At 39.5% G+C, this 19,050-nt stretch overlaps 1 protein-coding gene across 1 annotated transcript in view; it reads left to right on the top strand.

The window, feature by feature from the left end:
* The window catches only part of LOC119648640, a 358,882-nt gene that overhangs the window by 251,177 nt on the left and 88,655 nt on the right, over nucleotides 1-19,050 (top strand). The window contains exon 6 of the mRNA XM_038050411.1: nucleotides 6,220-6,468. Within this exon, the coding sequence (XP_037906339.1) occupies nucleotides 6,220-6,468 (249 nt within the window). The remainder of the gene's footprint in view (nucleotides 1-6,219; nucleotides 6,469-19,050) is intronic.

Here is a 19,050-nt window from a genome sequence, read left to right as displayed (position 1 = left end):
TTTTGCCTTGCTTTCATTGCTGTTCAGTCAAAGATCTTGCGCCGCCTGCTCAATCTGGACGAAGGTAGTTTGTACGTCTCAGGTCGTTCTCCCCATGGTGTCGATATCGTCAGCATAGACCAGTAGTTGGGTGAACTTAAAGAGGATCGTTCCTCTCGCATTTACCTCAGCTTCACGGATCACTTTTCCTGGGGCCAGGTTAAAGAGGACGCATGATAGGGCATCCCCTTGTCTTAGACCGTTGTTGATGTTGAATGGTGTCGAGAGTGATCCTGCTGCTTTTATCTGGCCTTATCAATTTCGCCGGGATACCGAATTCTCGTGTACAGTTTTACCCTGGCTATGCTATCATAGGCGGCTTTAAAATCGATGATAAGATGGTACAACTGATGTCCATATTCCAACAATTTTTCGATCGAAATGTGATCGGTCTCCTGGCGACTTATGATTTTAAAGCCGATGAATTGCACGGACTGTTGGACTGTTTCTTCTATACTTGGTGGTGGCAATATCTGCCCGTCGTCTTCAGTTGGCGGGACGTCCAACTCGCCGATGTTCTGGTTGTTGAGTAGTTTATGAAAGTACTCAACCCATGCAATATGCAGAATAAAAATACTACATAGTGTCGAGAAGCAAGTGATTTTGAATATAGGAGTATAGTCACAATTTCAAATCATCACCATCAACGGCGCAACAACCGGTATCCGGTCTAAGCCTGTCTTAATAAGGAACTCCAGGCATCTCGGTTTTGCGTCGAGATTCACCAATCCAGTATTCCTAAAAGCTGTCTGGCGTCCTGGCCTACGCCATCGTTCCATCTCAGGCAGGGTCTGCCTCGTCTTCTTTCCAGTCAGTTGAAGATAAATTGTTCGAGATATCAGTGGGGTTCGAAATTTGTTTTGAGAAAAACACGTTTAAAGTTTTATGCACCTAAATTGCACTCATATGGAGCAACGAAAAAGACCCTCTTACAGATTTTTCTCATTCATGAAACTTTGTTACGTGATTCTTAAAAGTATGATATATAAATTTTCGATTCTCCGAAAGTTCTAGAGTGTTTTTTCTTCTTAAGTAAAACAATAATAATTCAAATGGTGTTTTGATTATTTTCTGATAATATTGATGTGTGCACACCGTTTTCTGCCAGAGTAGTTGTGGCTCGCCCCAGCGTCATCAGATGCCTCTTCGTCGATATTATGTGTCTCCTCAAATCTATGCAGACATAATTATCACATCAGCTGAAAAAAGTACATGACGCATCAAACTATTTTTCTGAATTTGTGGTCGTTCATTTCGATCTGAATATCTGGTCAGGACATACGCTTGGACTGGTTCTTTAAGGCGTTGTAAGAGACAAAACTTTGATGCATCTATACAAAATTAGCCCTCAAAATCAGGCGGGGGGGTGGAAAGTGATGATTTCTTTAGCGGACCCATTCTCAGAAACTACCCAACTGAAAAATCAAAAAAATCATGAAGCTGCCTCTATATGGTGCCCAGGCCTCAAAATACCATCCATGTCGATATCTGTTCAAATTAAGTGAATAATTGTATAATACCATATTTATGGGAAAATTGAGTAAAAACCCCCTTAAATTTATCTCAGAGTTATAAAAGCTGGTGGTAGTATAAAATATAATATGAAGCATATTATCTCCAAGTTTGATCAAAATCATACTATTAGTAATGAAGTTACAGTAGCTCAAAGTTGTCATTACCGTGTAAATTTACAACCCGAAGTACTAAATCTGACATGCCAAATGCATATTCTTAACGGGTTACGTACAAATGGGATAGTTCTACACTCAAATATACTCACACAAGAAGCAAACAAAACTTTTCGCACCTGAAGCGCCCAGCTTCCGGTTTCCCGACTTGTTCGAAAAAGCTGTCTAACTTTGTACTGTTTGTTTGTTTGTTTTTATCAAATCGTTTTACATTTTTTTAAGGTTTTGTTTGTAAAACAAACCTCTCCTCTGGGACCCCGCAGTTTGTCTGTTTGTCTTTTTTTTTTTGAGATGGAGATCTTCAAAAGACTGGTCTGGGCACACCAGCGTGTGGGATTTTTACCCATTAATACCACCCCCGACTCCCTCCCTGCCCCGCGTAACCATCATAAGGTATTACATCACGGGGCGGAGTCAGCTCACTCTAGCTTAATCCCATTTCTTCTATACGCGGCGCACGTGACCGCGCCTTTCTCCTTTCCTCTGCTTTTCGCAATTGATCTTGAATAGATGCGATCATGGAGTTGGCCGCATCCCAATTCTCTTGATGTGCTAGCATTTTCGGCACCAGACTTCCTGGTACCAGCACCTCTCCTAGAGTCTCCTCTAGATTCCTCCTTTCTTCCACAAATCTCGGACAATGGAAGAATATATGCTCTGGGTCCTCTGGGACTCCATCACAATTTGGACAGTCGGGTGAGGTCTCCAATTTAAACCTGTGAAGGTATTTGAGACATCCTCCATGTTCCGTGAGAAACTGAGTGAGATTATAATTAACCTCTTTAGTGAAGTCTGTTCTCTTAAACGGCAGATGGGTTATCCAATCCGAATTTTCCCGGCCGCCAAGAACTTCTGCGCTGTCTCCGCTGGTACTCGTATTGTGGTATGTATGGTGGATTTGAGTACCGTCATAGGCTTTTCGTAAACTCACAACAGACTCCTCGGTAAGTTCTTGGAACTTGAATTGCTCCTTCAGAGCAGTACAAATTTCTGCTTTCGATGTTATTTCATCGAGATCCTTACATTGTATGTAGATCTCATGTTTTTGGGCACGTACTGCGCCATTCTCCCCAAGTGAGTCCTTCACCCGAATGCAAAAGTCATCAGCCTTGCCCACGCTGGATCTTTTCAGCTCGAACATGAGATCCCCTTTCTGGGTTCTTCGGTTCTGTTCACATTTCCGCTCAGATCTTTTAGGTTGGGATCCGCTTTGACCTTTCTGAGTATCTCCGCGTAGGACAGATTGCTCTTACTGGAGATAACAATCGCATCTGAACGGGTTCGCATTTTTGCTTCTCCTTTCGTTTGTTTGCTCGTAACCTTAGTCCTTCCATCGTTTCCGTTGGTCTTGGGCTTCGCAACGCTGGTCGACTTTTCTACATTCGTTGTATGTTTTCTTCCTTCAGAGCTGTTAGTGCTGGTTTTCAGAGTTTCCTGTCCGCCTTTTTTTCTCTTAGGCGCCCGCTGATTATTTAAAGGATCTCCTTTTTTTTCCGTACTCGTTTATTTCCCCGTGTTTCGATGGTAGTACGGTTAGGTGTCACTTGGGTCGCTTGTGGCACTGTTGGTGCAGCGGGATTCGGCGTATCCTTATTATTCTTTTCCTCCATCTGCGATCTATTATAGAGGAGTCTAATAGCCCTCACCATATTCTTTATGGCTTGGTGCACGTTGTGCTTGTCCTTGATGAACTCGGACAGCTCAACTATTTTTGCCCCAAGCTGGATAACGGGTAATTTCTCCGGATCGGGACTCGCTCCCTATAAGCCCCAACAAGGTTACTCCTTTTATACGCTGTTTCACTGTTGGCAGTTGTTGATCTTGCCTGTACTCTATCTTTCATTGTCTTTAGCATTGGTGGAGATTTCAAAGTTGATGAGCTTCTTTTGAATGGATCCTTTTATTGTTCCTGGAGTACCTCTTGCTGTCGCGCATCTTGAACATATGCGGTGGGTGTTGTCACAGTTTTTGTCGTCCAACGATCCGTCTTCATTTCATTCTTGGTTGTTCTTGCTATTGGTGTTCTCGGTAAGGTCGTACTTCGCTTGAACACTTCCTTCTCCAGATCCAAATCACTTGTAACATTATATACTAAGGTGGCCAAGTTGTCCACCACCCCTTCACTGCGGTGGAGGGATATCGACGACCGGGAGCCTGCTTGCTCACTCCCAAAAGCCGCCGGTACTGGGATACCGAACCCCTGCACCGTAGGTTTCCTCCTCTCGTTTTCCGGGTGGTTCTATGTTCTGGGTATCCTTCCCATAGCCATTTTGGTCCACGCAACAAAGATGAGCAGACACTAGCGCATGCACAGTCACAAAAGAACACGCATGAACACATCAATAGGTATGCCCCAATCCGCCAGCTGGGGTGGCGCCTGATGGGAGATCTGGCCACTCCTTACAGGTCTTCTGTATGTCTGCCTGTCTGTGACACTCGATTTATTCGGAAACGGCTAGACTTATTATCATGAAAATTGGTGTTAAGTTTAAGGGGGCTCCCCATACATGCGAATCGAGGGTGCAAATTTTTTTCACAGAATGTAGCCATGTGGGGTATCAAATGAAAAGTCTCAATTAGTACTTTTCGAAACTGATTTGGGTGAAACAAAGGGGAGTGAGGGCTCAAAATATGACCTCTAAAAAGTGTAACAGGTCTCGTTCTCAGAACATATCTGAAAAAAATCACAATGGTGCATCTCTACGAAATCTAGGTCTCAAAATATATCCGGTTCCGATATATGCACAAAAGAAATAAATAATAGTATATTTTCACATTTTAGAAATTTACCCGGTTGAAATTTCTTACATAAAATGAACACAAAACCTTTATACCCGAAGCGCGAGTTTCCGGTATTCCGACTTGTTTTATATTTGATGTAAGTTACATTCTTGGCATTTGCTAATAATATTAAACTCGGGGTGCGAAGCGTGTCAGGTTGACTATTATCAATACAGGGGTTTCCATCAAATTATTTATTTAAATCGCTTTCTAAAAAATAGAGGGCAATGGTATTTTTAGCTATGTGACACGGAGCTGTCGTGCACTCGTCGCTCCTCACATTTTTTTCTTCAGCCTTTGTTACAAGTGGAGTCGGCTTGTGATCGGTTTCGTCATTTTGTTTTATCAAATGCCTGGTCTGAGAGTCCCGGTTCTCATGGTACCAGCATACCCCTGGTAAGGTTTCGCCTACTGCATCACGGCCGGCAAGCCTAAGTGAGTACAGCGTCTTTCGGTGCCACCACTATGGAGGCCACTTTTTGGTTTGGCCTACAGGGTTGCCACCCCGTCTTCCTCACCGCCACCTCTGTGCACCTTATTTGGGATGTGGTCAAAACGTGTCACGCGACCAGTGCAATGCAACATCTTCGTCCCCATTACTGGAAGCCGCCGTTCATTGTCTTTTATAGTCGGCCAACACTCAGAGCTATAGAGAGCGCCAGACAAACGACATTGCAGTAAATTTTAGATTTGGGACGTGCGCTGATACGCCGATCACAAAGAACACCAATTGTGGAATGCCGCCTCATCCAGATTGCGTTAATGCATGAAGCGATCTCATTGCGCAGTTCTGCATTGGCTAATAGCATTGACTCGAGATATTTAAATCATTGAGTTCTGGCAATGCAATAACCTGTCCAGAACTGAACGATTTAAATATCTTGGGTCAATGCTATTAGCCAATGGAGAACTACATTGTGCTCCTCACATAGGGAAACGAAACCTTTTATACCTGAAGCGTCAAGCTTCCGGTTTCTCGACTTGTTTGAGAATGGTTTGCGGTGCACACCGAAATCAGAATTTTAAAAAAATGTTCGCGAATATATCGTATTATTTAGTCGCCGACGAAGGATTTGCCACAATAATGGCGGCGATACTACCAAAATGTTTATTTTTTTAGTGGTAAAAATTTAGATTTTTTTTTACTTAAAAAGAATAATTTTAAAAAATATGAGAATCATTCGTTTAGCGACTAGCTATTATCATTATAAACAAACGTCAAAAGGTTGGTGTTGATTGGACCTGTAGGTTTTTAGTAATCTTATACAAAAGCACGGTTCAGAGATAATCGCATTTAAAGTTTCAAGTTTGTGTTTTTCATTTTAAAAATTAACTTGTTTATTTACATTGAGTCGTCAATTCAAGGGCCACAAACTATTCCCTTTGTAGACTCCAAAACATCAATTTGATGTTGGCTACAAGCTATTATAGCTTCTCTTCGGGCTGCACTTCAAGCAGTATATACGGCGATGAAGGTTCAGAAATCTGCGCAACTACACTCTAGTAGTTATAAATAGTTATAACTTTGAACCAAATGCTCAGATCGTTATGGAATTTGGAAAGAATATTTTTGATAATGTACTTAGAGAATATGCAATAAAATTTAGTTTTCCACAACCATCACAACTGTATACAACCCCTTAATGTTGTGTGCTGCACAACAGGTGTAACCATATTTCTCTTAATTTGAAATATTTGCTATTCATTTTAGGTATTATACTACGATATTGTATCTCATGCTCGAGTGGTCACTGCCTGTGTGAGGGCTTCTGAAAAAGAGACAAAGGCAGCAACATTGCAGCATTCGAAAGAAAACAGAAAAACCTCAACAACAAACGGTGAACATCGAACTTCTGAAGATAACTTGAAGGGACTTGAACGACGTTATCATTTGCTTTATCTTAAAGCTATCGAAATTCAGTGTTTATTTGAAGGCTTATTAGGGAAGAGGAATTCATCGGTAAGTGTAACAGATAAATTTTATTTTTTTCTAAACGTACGACAAATATAACAATCAAATGAAGATGCTATTAACAAATATTATTAGTAATTCGTAAACAAATGTACATACCATCAAACGGTTGAATATAATGTTGAGGATTTTTTCTCAACAGAGGAAACACAAACTATGCCGTTACGCCGCTTCCGAAAATATTCCATTTAACTGCAGCATCAGTCAAAAAGAGACAACAACTTTGTTCAGTTATTTTTATGCTAACGGGATATGTATGATTGTAGTATATGAGTAGATGAAAAATACATGTTGCATATCAAAGCCAATCTGAAATAGTCAAACACTATAAAAAAAAGATTTTCAATAGATTTATGATCGCTAGATATAGGGATACCTTGACTTACAACGACACAACGACGATTTGCCCGATCTAGATGGTCAAAATTATTTTAGTGTATTTTGACTTCATATATTCATATCGAATTTATTACTCTTTGTAATAAAACTTAAAAATTGAATTAATAAATTAAGAAAGTGATTATAATTCTAACGACCAAATATATACACTCAGAATTTGACGGAACTTTATTATTTTGGCATTTGGGTCAGCTGGTGGTAACATTTTTGTTGTTTCAAGGCAAAATGAATTCGGTTTGGTCATTTTCTTCCTTTGATTCATGATTGAGTATCAGAACTTCATCATACTGCATTGGGTATATCAAGAGGGCATTCCCTTGGAGAACTGTCACGCGTAGTTTTTGCGCTATAAACGAAAGTGCTTATTGGTAGCTTCTGTTGCCTTTTCTGACAATTGGCCTATGGGCAATAAAATACTTGCAATTATGGTTGTAAAATTTGTTGGAGGCAATCCATATAGATCGACATATAATTATGCTGTCGCTATGGCATATTCATCGAACTTTTAATCTCTATATTAAATTAAAACTTATTTTTGTTATGTCCATAACTAATTGAGGATTTTCAAGGAATGCTAGGTTAGTGTTACCAAAGTTTTAGCCATGTCTATTAGAAATTAATATTTTTTCGAAATCTTTCTTGGATATGTATTTTTGTAAGAACTTCTAATTCTTTATCATCGTCAGTTCTATTTTCTCCGCACTTTTTTTATCGATAACTTATGCGTCAGATGCAATACGCTTTCAAAAATCCAAATCCTGGCATGAAGTACAGAGAATCCGCATATATAACAACGGGTTATTGATTTCGTAGCGGTTGCAGCGTTATACACTTTGATCTACGTCATTTTAAAGATATGTTCAAAAATGAATTTGCCCCTATGTAAAATTAGTTCAATTGGCCTTTACACCTTGGCAGATTTTCAATTTAACTAATTTTATTGTTTACTTTATGTGACAGGAGGGTCCGTGGACCAAAGAAAGAGGGAGTAGGTTGCTCCCTATTTGGTCCGGTCCAGTATTAAGTTGATGCGGACTTAGGACCTCACAATTCTCAAAAAAAAAATATTTTCAGCTCTGGCCAAGCTCTGGTCAATAAGGCGCATTTGCGCTCAATATAATTGGTAGTCATGTCGTGTTCTGCGAATTATATAAAGAAGCACTCAACATCTGGGAGTCACTTCGGTCACGCTGCTGCCAGGGCAGAGGTGAGGCAGCGTTTGACGATTTGCCTCTGCCCTGGTAAGAAACGGTAAAGCCGTCATCGCCTGACATTTTTGTTTGTATTTCTCTGCACGAGTTGGAGAGTTTCTGATTTCTTTTAATGTTTTATAAGCTTTAGCTTGGCCAGTTAGGACTTCATGGTTAAAAATCGCCTTCTATTTTTTCTATTTTCTCGAAACTGCATGTTGAAAATCTGCTGCCGCCATAGCCCAAAATGTATCCAACGAAATTCTTTGAAATTTCGACGACTTATTGAGAACGTATTTCTACGGTCCGCAAATTAGGGTTCATTCGATAGCCTTTTTCTATTTATTAAAAAAGCCTGTTTCGTCGTTGCAAATCGCTATCTCCGCTAGAAAATGCAGTCGCCTTAAGGGGGTCATCCCGTGTGTCGGATCCAAAGAATCGATTTTTTCTGGCATCAATTGTATCTAGAGATAGTATAGAATATATGGGCAAACTGATTTTTTAATATTCGGAGTCGTTTGGAAATTACAGTGATAAACAGGTAAAATGTCACATGCCAGGTTTATTTCGATCGCCGTAATAAAACGCGTTTTTATCGGCCTGAATGACGTTCGAATAACTTCGCTAAAGTCATAAGAATGGAAGCCAAGGCTTTACATGTGTTTCTCCAAGAAACCTAAGGTTTATGGACTAGGTCAGTTAAGGTTGTATGGTTAAAAATCGCATTCTACTTTTTAAATGCGTCTTTCTCGAAAATTTGTCCACGAAATTCTTTGAAATTTTCACGAATTATTCAGAACATATTTCTACGGTCCACAAACTAGTAAAATTGCGATTCATTCAGTAGTTTTTTTTATTCATTAAAGAAGCCTTGAAAAAACACCAAAATTTACACAAAAAAAAAGAGTTTAACAAGGCACCAAAAATTTAGTTTTAAATATTTTTCAATAATCCTAGTTGGCTGATTGTGGTTGAGTCTACACGTTAAAATGTCGTTTACATTGTTTCTTTAAGATCATCACAGCGTCCTCTAGCGTGGCAGCAGAAAAAAACACCTTTTTTGGAGATGGAGGGTATAAGTTGGTCTATATTTCAATAATGAACTTTGTTGTTGGGCGAGAAAAATGACTACGTATGCTCAAGATATTAATAAATATATGGTGGAAGGTTCACATTTCAGCCAGTTCCTCACAAAAAAAAAAAATCTAAAAAAAGCGAAAAACGGCTTTCACACGGGATGACCCCCTTAAATGATCCCCGTGATAGTCTATGCGAGCAGGGAGGTCACGCGTGGATTGTAACAAATCCTTACGGGAGTTTGTGTTGAGACGTGGGATCAGGCGCTAGTCAGGAGCCCAGCTCAACTGAGCCTGCACTGCCAACTTAAAGGTGTCATAGCTTTGAACCTACTAGCAGCCTTCCCAAGATTATTATCGATAGGGAAACATCTGTAACATTAACTTGAATCGTTTGCCAAATCATAAACCAATGCATGCCGGGTCGTCGTCGTTATCGTTGCTCATATTATTTCACCACCAGGGTGACTAGTGGTTATCCGGAGCTCTACCAACTGGGAGGTATGAGTCGACTTGGTTCGGATCAAGGAGCAAATTTGCCCTGTCTGCTCGAATTCGTTTGTCCCCGTCCTTTAGCGTTTAAGAAGAAAGTCCATTAATTTTCACTAATTACTCCGTTTAATGTTATTAGGTTGTTGCAAATGAAATGTCGGATATTTGAGTAAAATTTCAAAAAACTATAACTTTTATGAAAATTAATTTTATTAGTCAAAATAAGAACCAGCAGCTTCAATGCACTTCTCCCAACGAGATACAAGGGCATTTATTCCAGTTTCGTAAAAGTCTGGGTTTCTAGAGCTAAGAAATTCTTCAAAGGCACTTTTGACAGCTACTTCATTGCTGAATTGTTTCCCCGCCAAAAAGTGATCCAAATGCTTAAAAAAGTGGTAGTCGGTTGGCGAGAGGTCGGGTGAATATGGTGGATGAGGAAGAGTCTCATATCGTAATTCATTTAATTTTTGGACCATCATTCTGGAAACATGAGGTCGGGCGTTATCATGGAGCAGCATCACTCCATCTCTGTTGACCAATCTAGGCCGCTGAACACGTTATTTCTCGTGCATTTCATCAAGTTGGGCACAATATTTCTCTGCATTAATTGTTTCACCACGCTCCAAAAACGAATAATGAATAATTCCAGATGCAGACCACCAAACAGTTACCATTACCTTCTTCGGGTGAAGGCTCGGTTTTGGCATGTGTTGTGGAGGCTGATCGGCATCTAGCTATTGCGCTGATCTGCGACGGTTGTCGTACAATATCCACTTTTCATCGCATGTCACTATTCTGCGCAAAAAGGGATTGTTCCTGTTGCGGTTGAGTAGAGAACTGGATATTTCCATTCGCAGCGCCATGTTTTGCTCGTTGAGTTCATGCGGAACCCACTTATCAAGCTTCTTCACTTTTCCAAGCTGTTGTAAGTGCCGAGATATTGTCGAATAGTGTACGCCTATTTTCTCTGCAATGTCACGAATCGATGATCGGGGATCAGATTCCACTATCAAACGCAACTCGTCGTTGTCGATCGATGGTCCTGGGTGTCCACGAGGTTCACTTTGGAGGGTCATGTCGCCTGATCGGAATTTTTCGAACCACCGCTGTGTCGTTCGTTCGTTTGCTGCGTCAGCTCCAAAGGCTCTGCAAATGTTTCTGGTTGCCTCCGCTGCGTTGTGACCAAGTTTAAATTCATATAGAAAAAGTAGACGTTTTTGACTCCCTTCCATGCTTTTTTCTTTGAGTTTTACTTGGAACTTCAATGACGATTGAAACTGAAATGACTCCATGATCGAACGAACGACTATTTATACTCAATTATCCCATACCACCAGAGTCACCTTGCGGCAGTTTTAAACATTAAAATCATAACTAACTTCACTTCATTGAAAAATCCGACATTTCATTTGCAACAACCTAATATATTCTAAAACATAGGGCTTATAAATAGACCTGAAGTATTTTTTTAACATTGTCATCTAGGTTCATTTTGGTGGTTGTTTTTACTATTTATTAATCTAATAAATGCAAATGAAATGAACCAAAATGAATGTACTTGATTAGAAACTATGAATGTACAAAATTAGGAATAATTGCAGATATTTAAATATAAGGATTAATGATAGAAGAATGATACTATGATAAAAACTAAATGAATTCAATAAATTCGAGAAACTTTCTTTTGGGATGCGTACTAGATACCGAAGGGTTCACTAATGCCCTCACTACTTCGTTCACTCGCCTTCTTGCTTACCTTATGTTGAGGAGGTATTATCTGCGTTCGCCACGTAATTTTTTCACTTGACGCTTGGGCGTTTCGTTCTTTTTGTCCTTTAGTATAGCACGACCCTGACACTGATATTTTCGTTAATATTTCGCTCCTCCTCGATGAACTCCCGGAGTTCACTAATGCGTTTTGCTAGTGAAAGGAGCGTTGTTTCAGATTGTTACTTTCTACGGTCGTCTTTTGCACCAGCAGCATTGACATCAACACTGTTTCGGACATTGTTCGTGTTCCTTTCGGGTACGGAGCCATATGGGGCTTTATTATCCTTTTTAAGGTTAAGGTTTCAAGGAAATCTGTTTTCCGACAAAATTGGCATATTGGAGCGATGGGTTGAGTACTTTGATGAACTACTAAACATCCAGAACATTGGCGAATTGGTTAAATATGTAGGCGACCAATTACATCAAGTGGTTCATCAACTTGTGCTCAAGGTGTGAGACAGCGAGTTAATGCCTGATGACTGGCAAAGAGGCATTATCTGTCTCATACATAAAAGGGGAGTGCAGCAATTATACAGGTTGCTGAGTACCATCTTTAAGATATTCTCCACTATCTTGCTAGGCCGGATAGCCCCATACACCCACAACATCATTGGCCCATACCAAAGAGCCTCACTCCAGGCAAATAAGCAACAGATCAGATTTTCTCTCTGTGGCAGGCGATAGAAAACCTGTTGGAATATTATAATTACGGCTAATTAAAAAAAAACTTGTATCTAGGTCCTGTAAAAGAATAAATAGTAAATAGAATAAATATTTGATTACATTCTAATAGCTAATTTATCCAACCTGAAACGAGAAGAGGTTCTCTTCATGCTGAAAGTAAAAAGCATCCCTTAGCCGTAATTTCTCAGCGCTTTGCAAAACGGGTTCATCCCGTGTGAAGGCCGTTTTTTTCGTTTTTTCTTTTTTTATTTTTTTTGTGAAGAATTGGATAAAGATACAAATACCAATTTGGCACCATATATTTATTAGTATTTTGAGCATGCGTAGTAATTTTTCCAGCCCGATAGCATAGTTCATTAATCAAATACAGAACAATTTATACATGTTTTTCTGATGCCGCGCTAGAGGGCGCTGCGATTATCTTAGAGAAAAAAAGCAAACGGCATTTTAACGCGCAGACTTAATTACAGTCCTCAAACTAAGATTATTAAAAAATATTAAAAGCTAAATTTTTGGTGCCTTTTTAAACTTTTTTTCAATTTTGGTGTTTTTTCGAAGATTCTTTAATGAATAAAAAAACTACTGAATGAATCGCAATTATCCTAGGACCGTAGAAATATGTTCTGAATAAGTCGTGAAAATTTCAAAGGATCTCGTTGGACAGATTTTGAGTTATGGTGGCAGCAGATTTTCAACATGCGTTTTCGAGGAAAACTGTGAATGGGTTTTTAGCCATAAAATCTTAACTGATCATTAATCTGCTATACCTAGCCCATAAACCTTAAGTTTCAACACATGTACAGCCTTGGCTTTAATTGTTGTCCTTTTAGCCAATTCATTCGAACGTAATTTGGACCGATAAATACGCACTTTATTACATCGATCGATATAAATCTGGAATGTGACTTATTATGAGTTTAACACTATAATTTCCGAACGACTGGTAACCAGATACCAATGATGCCAAAAAAAAATGATTCCGCGAATCCGCCACCGCCACATTTATAGTGGAAATCAAATTTTGAACTTTGAACGCTCTGCTCCTTTTTCTCCACACTAATTTGCGTCCTTTTATGCCAAATAGACAAAATTTACTTTCATTTGAAAGCAGAAATTCTTTTGTCATGTTCACGCAAGCTTTTGCAAATTCCATTCTTTTCAGGCGATTTTTAACTGAAATGGATGGTTTCTTGCGTGCTACTCGACCATGGTAACCGCATTTCCTCAAAATTATACGAACTGTTTCATCACATATTGTTTTGTTAAATTTTTCTTTTATTTCTTGAGCAAGTTGGAATGCTCTTAAATGAGGATTTCCTTGGGCAGGATTCAAATACTTCGACGTTCACGCACTGTAAGTTTAGGTGGTCGTCTTGATCGATATCGTGAAGTAAAAAACCGGTTGATTTGTAGTTATCAACAACTCTTTGCACCGAAGAATGGGTTCTTGCGATTTCATGGAAACTTTTACGTTTTTGCCGTAAATTTAGGATCAGTTTACGCTCACTAACACTTATTTCCTTTCCACGAGCAGCCATAATTAAGGATACTTTTTAATTCGCACAAAATCAATTAAGTGCTTTATCAATAGTCACTAGATGCACAAATCAACTCGAAAATTATGTATTACCACTGATCTGTACGTAGACTATTTGGCATTTGCAATGCCGAAAATCTTCAATTTTTCATTTTCATTTTATTTATTTCCAATTAGTGTTTTACATCTGATACATTTTGCTTAAGAGTAGCTTAGAATTATTACAGTGGGTGGCTATACATTGTTTGGCCTACCCGACCTTCTCTGTAATTAACTTTATTGTGTAAAAACAAACTGTAATTTACAACGTTTCTTGGCTTTGTATTTAATTAAAACATTACTTAACCTATTTTCAAAACTGCGTGCGCACTAATAACCCGAGCATGGTGTCTAAATCATTTTCTTGATTCATATACTTTTCTCTACATTTAGCACTTGTAAAGTGTACGCTGACTTTTTGGTATATGTGTATGTAAATGTATATTAGTGTGTGCTAGAGGCAATGTTTGTTTGTTTTGGATGAAATGTATAATATGTAAATAGATCTTGGAGTTTGGAAATGTATGAGGAAATGTTTTGAATTCTTAGCTTAGGTTTATCCATATTGAATCAGGGCCATATTGAAGTGTCTTAGAAAACTTCATTCAAGACCGTAATGGTACTCTACAGTACACTGTAGGAGGCAATGTGGTCTGCACTGCGTTCGCGCGAGATTATTAGCCTGATTTGGCTCAGGTACCCATTCGCAGTTGAGTCGACTAGTATCCGACATTCGGTCACAATAACAAGTTCCTCTGCCATTCGTGAGATTTGAATCGCGACCTTCCGGCAGTGCAGCATTCCAACTACCTGAGCTATCCGCACACTAAAAAAACCTTATTAAAATCGATTAAATGTTACACCGGATTTTCTCGGAAACGGCTGATCCTATTGTCACGAAATTTTCTGAGAACTTGCGGTCTATGAATCGTTTTATATATAGTGGCACCATTTTGTGTTGAGTTGTAAGGGAGGTGGGCTCTCCGTAAATGAGGAGGGGGCGTATTTTTTTTTTACTATGGTTATGTGGGGTATTAAATGAAAGGGCTCTATTAGTACTTTTTAAAACTGATATTATTTCTGATACTGGGTGAAATATAGGGGAATAATAATAATAATAATCATTGGCGCAACAATCCACATTAGATCAGGGACTTGAAGTGTGTTAGAGCACTTCATTCAAGACCGTAACGGTACACTACAGTACATTGTAGGAGGCAATGTGGTCAGCATTGCGCTCGTCCGAGATTATTACCCTGATTTAACTCAGGTACTCATTCACAGCTGAGTCGACTGGTATCCGACGTCAAATCACGATGCAAATTCCTTTGCAAGCGGTGAGATTTGAACCGCGACCTTCCGTACGACAACCTTGTGCTCTAACCACTCAACTAGCCGGGCACGAAATATAGGGGAATGAGGACTCAAAGTGTGAGTCTCAAAAAGTGAAACAGGTCTCGTTCTTAGAACCTATCCAAGCGAAAAATCTGGAATTTTTGCAGCTTTTCAAAAATTGAATTTCAAAACCGCCCCCATTTGATGTTTGTTAAACAAAACCTTATTAAAATCGGTTCAATGTCTGTCTGTTCACACATTTTTTTCAGAAACAAAATACTACATATTTTTAAGTTGATTTTAAGAGGGGGTCATATATAAATTTTTTTTCCAAATATATAGTGGGCTATCGAATGATTAGTACTTTTCGAAGCCGGTCTTAGTTTTGACATTTGTTGAAAAGCGGGGAGTACGGGGAGTCAAAAGTGATGATTTCTTTAATGGACCCATTTCAAATAAGGTTCAGGTCATCTTGTCTTATGACTTGGGAGGAGCCTGTGGCAGGGCCCACGTGACGGCTGCTTGTGCTAGGTTGGCCGATGGCCTTAAATCTAGAGGTTTTCTGGTCCTGGCGTCGGATACTATCTTCAGGCGTCATGGTTCGGCGTGTGCGGTGATTGGTTTCGACGGGACCTAGGTTTCACGCTTGTCCTCGATAGTTCGGCTTTGGCGTGTGGACTTTTTGCTGCCCTTCAGGCCATCAAGGTGGCTTTCAGGATGGGTGAGGAGAAGGTGGCTATCATTACATTAGTGGGCCAAATTCGTGCCTTGGCTTCTGACCCCTGTTTTAAGTCAGTGAAAATTCTCTTGCGCCCGGCTCATAGGGGGTACTCATTAAATGAATCTGCCAGTTTCTCGCTCTCGATGGTCTGAAGGCCGTTCAGGAACACTGATACAAGGAGGGGGAGAATGATTTTTTGGCCGTCACGGGTGAGAGGACATTTCTTCGCCAACATTCACGCGACTTTACCTATAATTAAACTGGAGGCCCCGCGCGCATATAATAAAGTCTTTCTCAAGAGGTTTGGAAACATAGCTTCGGACGTATGTAACACTTGTGAAATTAGAGAAACTAATGAACACATAATCTTCTGCTATAAGGAGTATACCAGGTTTCGGGGAAAGTGTAGATGGTGGGTGTAACAAGTATTTTAATCCTCAACAAATCCTGTTGAGTAGGGATCCTTGCATGATTGATGACCTTTTATATTTCTTTAAGGAGGCTAGGGGCAGATTGTAATATTTTTCTATTGTCTCTCAGCGCGGTATTTCTTGCCGCCATCGTTTTTGGATCTTGGCATTGATATATCCGTGCCCCTCTGCGCTCCAATGGATCGCTGTGGTGAGTAGAGTCGCGGTGAACTTTCTGTTTTACACTTTGTTGGATACAGTTATATTATCGAACAGCCTTCATACGTTCGTGCGTCAAGTTTTAGGGGCCTTTTGGTCCGTCGAGCGCAATGGTGATCACATTGCCTCCTAGTGTACCGTTACGGTCTTGAATGAAGTGCTCTAACACACTTCAAGGCTCTGATCCAATATGGATTGTTGCGCCAACGATTATTATTATTATTTGGTCCGTCCTGGGCTTTTCGGATGGAGATTTAATATCATCACTTTAACTTCATCAACGCAACAACAACTAAAAACTCACAATCCTAAAGCATTATTGACTAATATTGGAATACATCCTGTGTTCCGGATCTCATCATTTATACACTAAAACCTTGTTTCACACAAAACCTTAAACAAGTCGGCTTACCGGAAACTGGACGCTCCGGGTATAAAGGTTTTGTCTTCGTTCATCTTATGTGAAAAACCACACATGCACGATTTTCAATTCGTACATCATCATCATCATTAACGGCGCAACAACCGGTATCCGGTTTAGGCCTGCCTTAATAGAGAACTCCAGACATCCCGGTTTTGCGCCGAGGTCAACCAATTCGATATCCCTAAAAGCTGTCTGGCGTCCTGGCCTACGCCATCTCTCCATCTTAGGCAGGGTCTGCCTCGTCTTCTTTTTCTACCATAGATATTGTCCGTATAGACTTTCCGGGTGGGATCCTCCTCGTCGCTTCTGTGCATATTAAAGACTTTGAATGTCAATATCATTTGAAAGTGGATATTCTTACATAACATGCCTATATTACGTGCTAATGGAACAAATGTATACTCAAATCTCTTTATAAAAGAAATGCACAAAACCTTTCATACCTGAAGCTTTCGGTTTCCCTGTTTTTGGTCGTATGAGAGTTACCTATATAAAGTGATGTGATAATTGTAGAGGTACTCTGGTCTCTTGGTTTCTTGGTAGTGATCTGAACAGTGTAAGTCGTCTTTGTAAAACAAAACCTTATTAAAATCGGTTCACTGTCTGTCTGTCACACGTACTTTTCTCCAAAACGGCTAAACCGATACTAACGAAATTTGGTAGACATATGGGAACTATGAAATCCAACCCATAAAGTGAGTGACATAAATTTACGTGCAGTTTAAAGGGGGTATCAAATGAAAGGTCTCAGTAATTTCCGAATCTGATATTAGTTTTGACGTGAATTGCAAAGTGCGTGAGTAAGGAGTAGGGATGACATCTAGGCCTCAAATAGAAATTGACTAAAAAAAGCCCTTAAGTTCATCCTAGGACTACCAAATTTCGCACCAGCACCAGATGGGGATAATATTTTGTATACACGGAAATCAGAGGTGCTGACGTCATAATTGACGAGAATAATTGACATTCAAGTGAAATATTAAAGTCGCATTTATGAAGAATTTACTTCTCAGCTCTTTTTAAGGTTTTGTGTAAAACACCTATGTGAAATTTAAGCCTCGAAAGACGTGCCAATCCGATATCTGCTCAAATAAACCTACTAATAGTATATTACCAACTTTTTGAAATTGACTGAAAAAAACCCTTAATTTCATCCTAGGAGGCATAGAGGACATAGTGCATTCGCATGCTAAGTTTCATGAAAATCCAACTATTAGTGTCAAAGCTATAGAAGTTCACACTTATCAATTTCGTGCGAATTTACCGCATCGTAAGCCATACAAATAAGATGCTGACGTCATAATTAACGAGAATAATTGACATTCGAGTGAAATATTCAAATTCCATTCATGGAGATCTACTTCTCCCCGGCCCTTTTTAAGGTTTTGTGTAAAATAAAACCTTATTCGAATCAATTCGATGTCTGTCTGTCACACCCGATTTATTTGGAAACGGCTGGACCGATTATTACGAAAATTGATGAGAGCATGTGGTCTGATGTTCCCTTTACATATAGCAAGTGGCACCATTTTGTGTTAAGTTTAAGGGGGGACTTGCCATACATGTGAATGGCGGGTGCATTTTTTTTTTTCACAGAATGTAGTCATGTGGGGTATCAAATGGAAGGGCTCAATTAGTACTTTTCGAAACTGGCCCCACATTTGATATCGGGTAAAATGTAGGGGGGTGAGGGCCCAAATTATGACCCACAGAAAGTGTAACAGGTCTCGTTCTCTATCCAACCAAAATATCTGGAAAAATTACAATGGGAAATCTAAACGGAATCTAGGTCTCAAAATACAACCGGTTCCGATATCTGCATAAATAAAGTTAATAATAATATATTAACATATTTTAGAAACTTAGCCACAAACCCTCCCTAAGTTCACGCTAGAATTACAAAATTGGCACATGTACAAAGGACGGCATGGAAGGCACAATTTGGTCAAGTTTGAAGAAAATTCAACTATTATTAACGAAGTTACAGACGATGAAACTTTGCCATTTGTTATGAATTTCGTGCATTCTACAACGTGTATGACGTCATCATCCCATATCAGGTCGTCAATACCATACCAAAGTGAGCTCACGTGAAAGGGGGGTCACAAAAAACATTTTAAGTTTTTGGGCCATTTGTATATCAATATTAATTAGTCCAGCCAGAAGTGTGTATATATACGTGTTAATGAAGTTTGCGATTAGTGAATCCAGAGAGATATGTTAGTATATTAAGCCAGCGGTATTCAATATACGTACTATATATGTACATATGTA

This window comes from Hermetia illucens, chromosome 2 (genome assembly GCF_905115235.1).
Source record: "Hermetia illucens chromosome 2, iHerIll2.2.curated.20191125, whole genome shotgun sequence".
NCBI lineage: Eukaryota > Metazoa > Arthropoda > Insecta > Diptera > Stratiomyidae > Hermetia > Hermetia illucens.
Note: the sequence above shows the minus strand (reverse complement) of the source record. Positions and strands in the feature narration are given on the sequence as shown.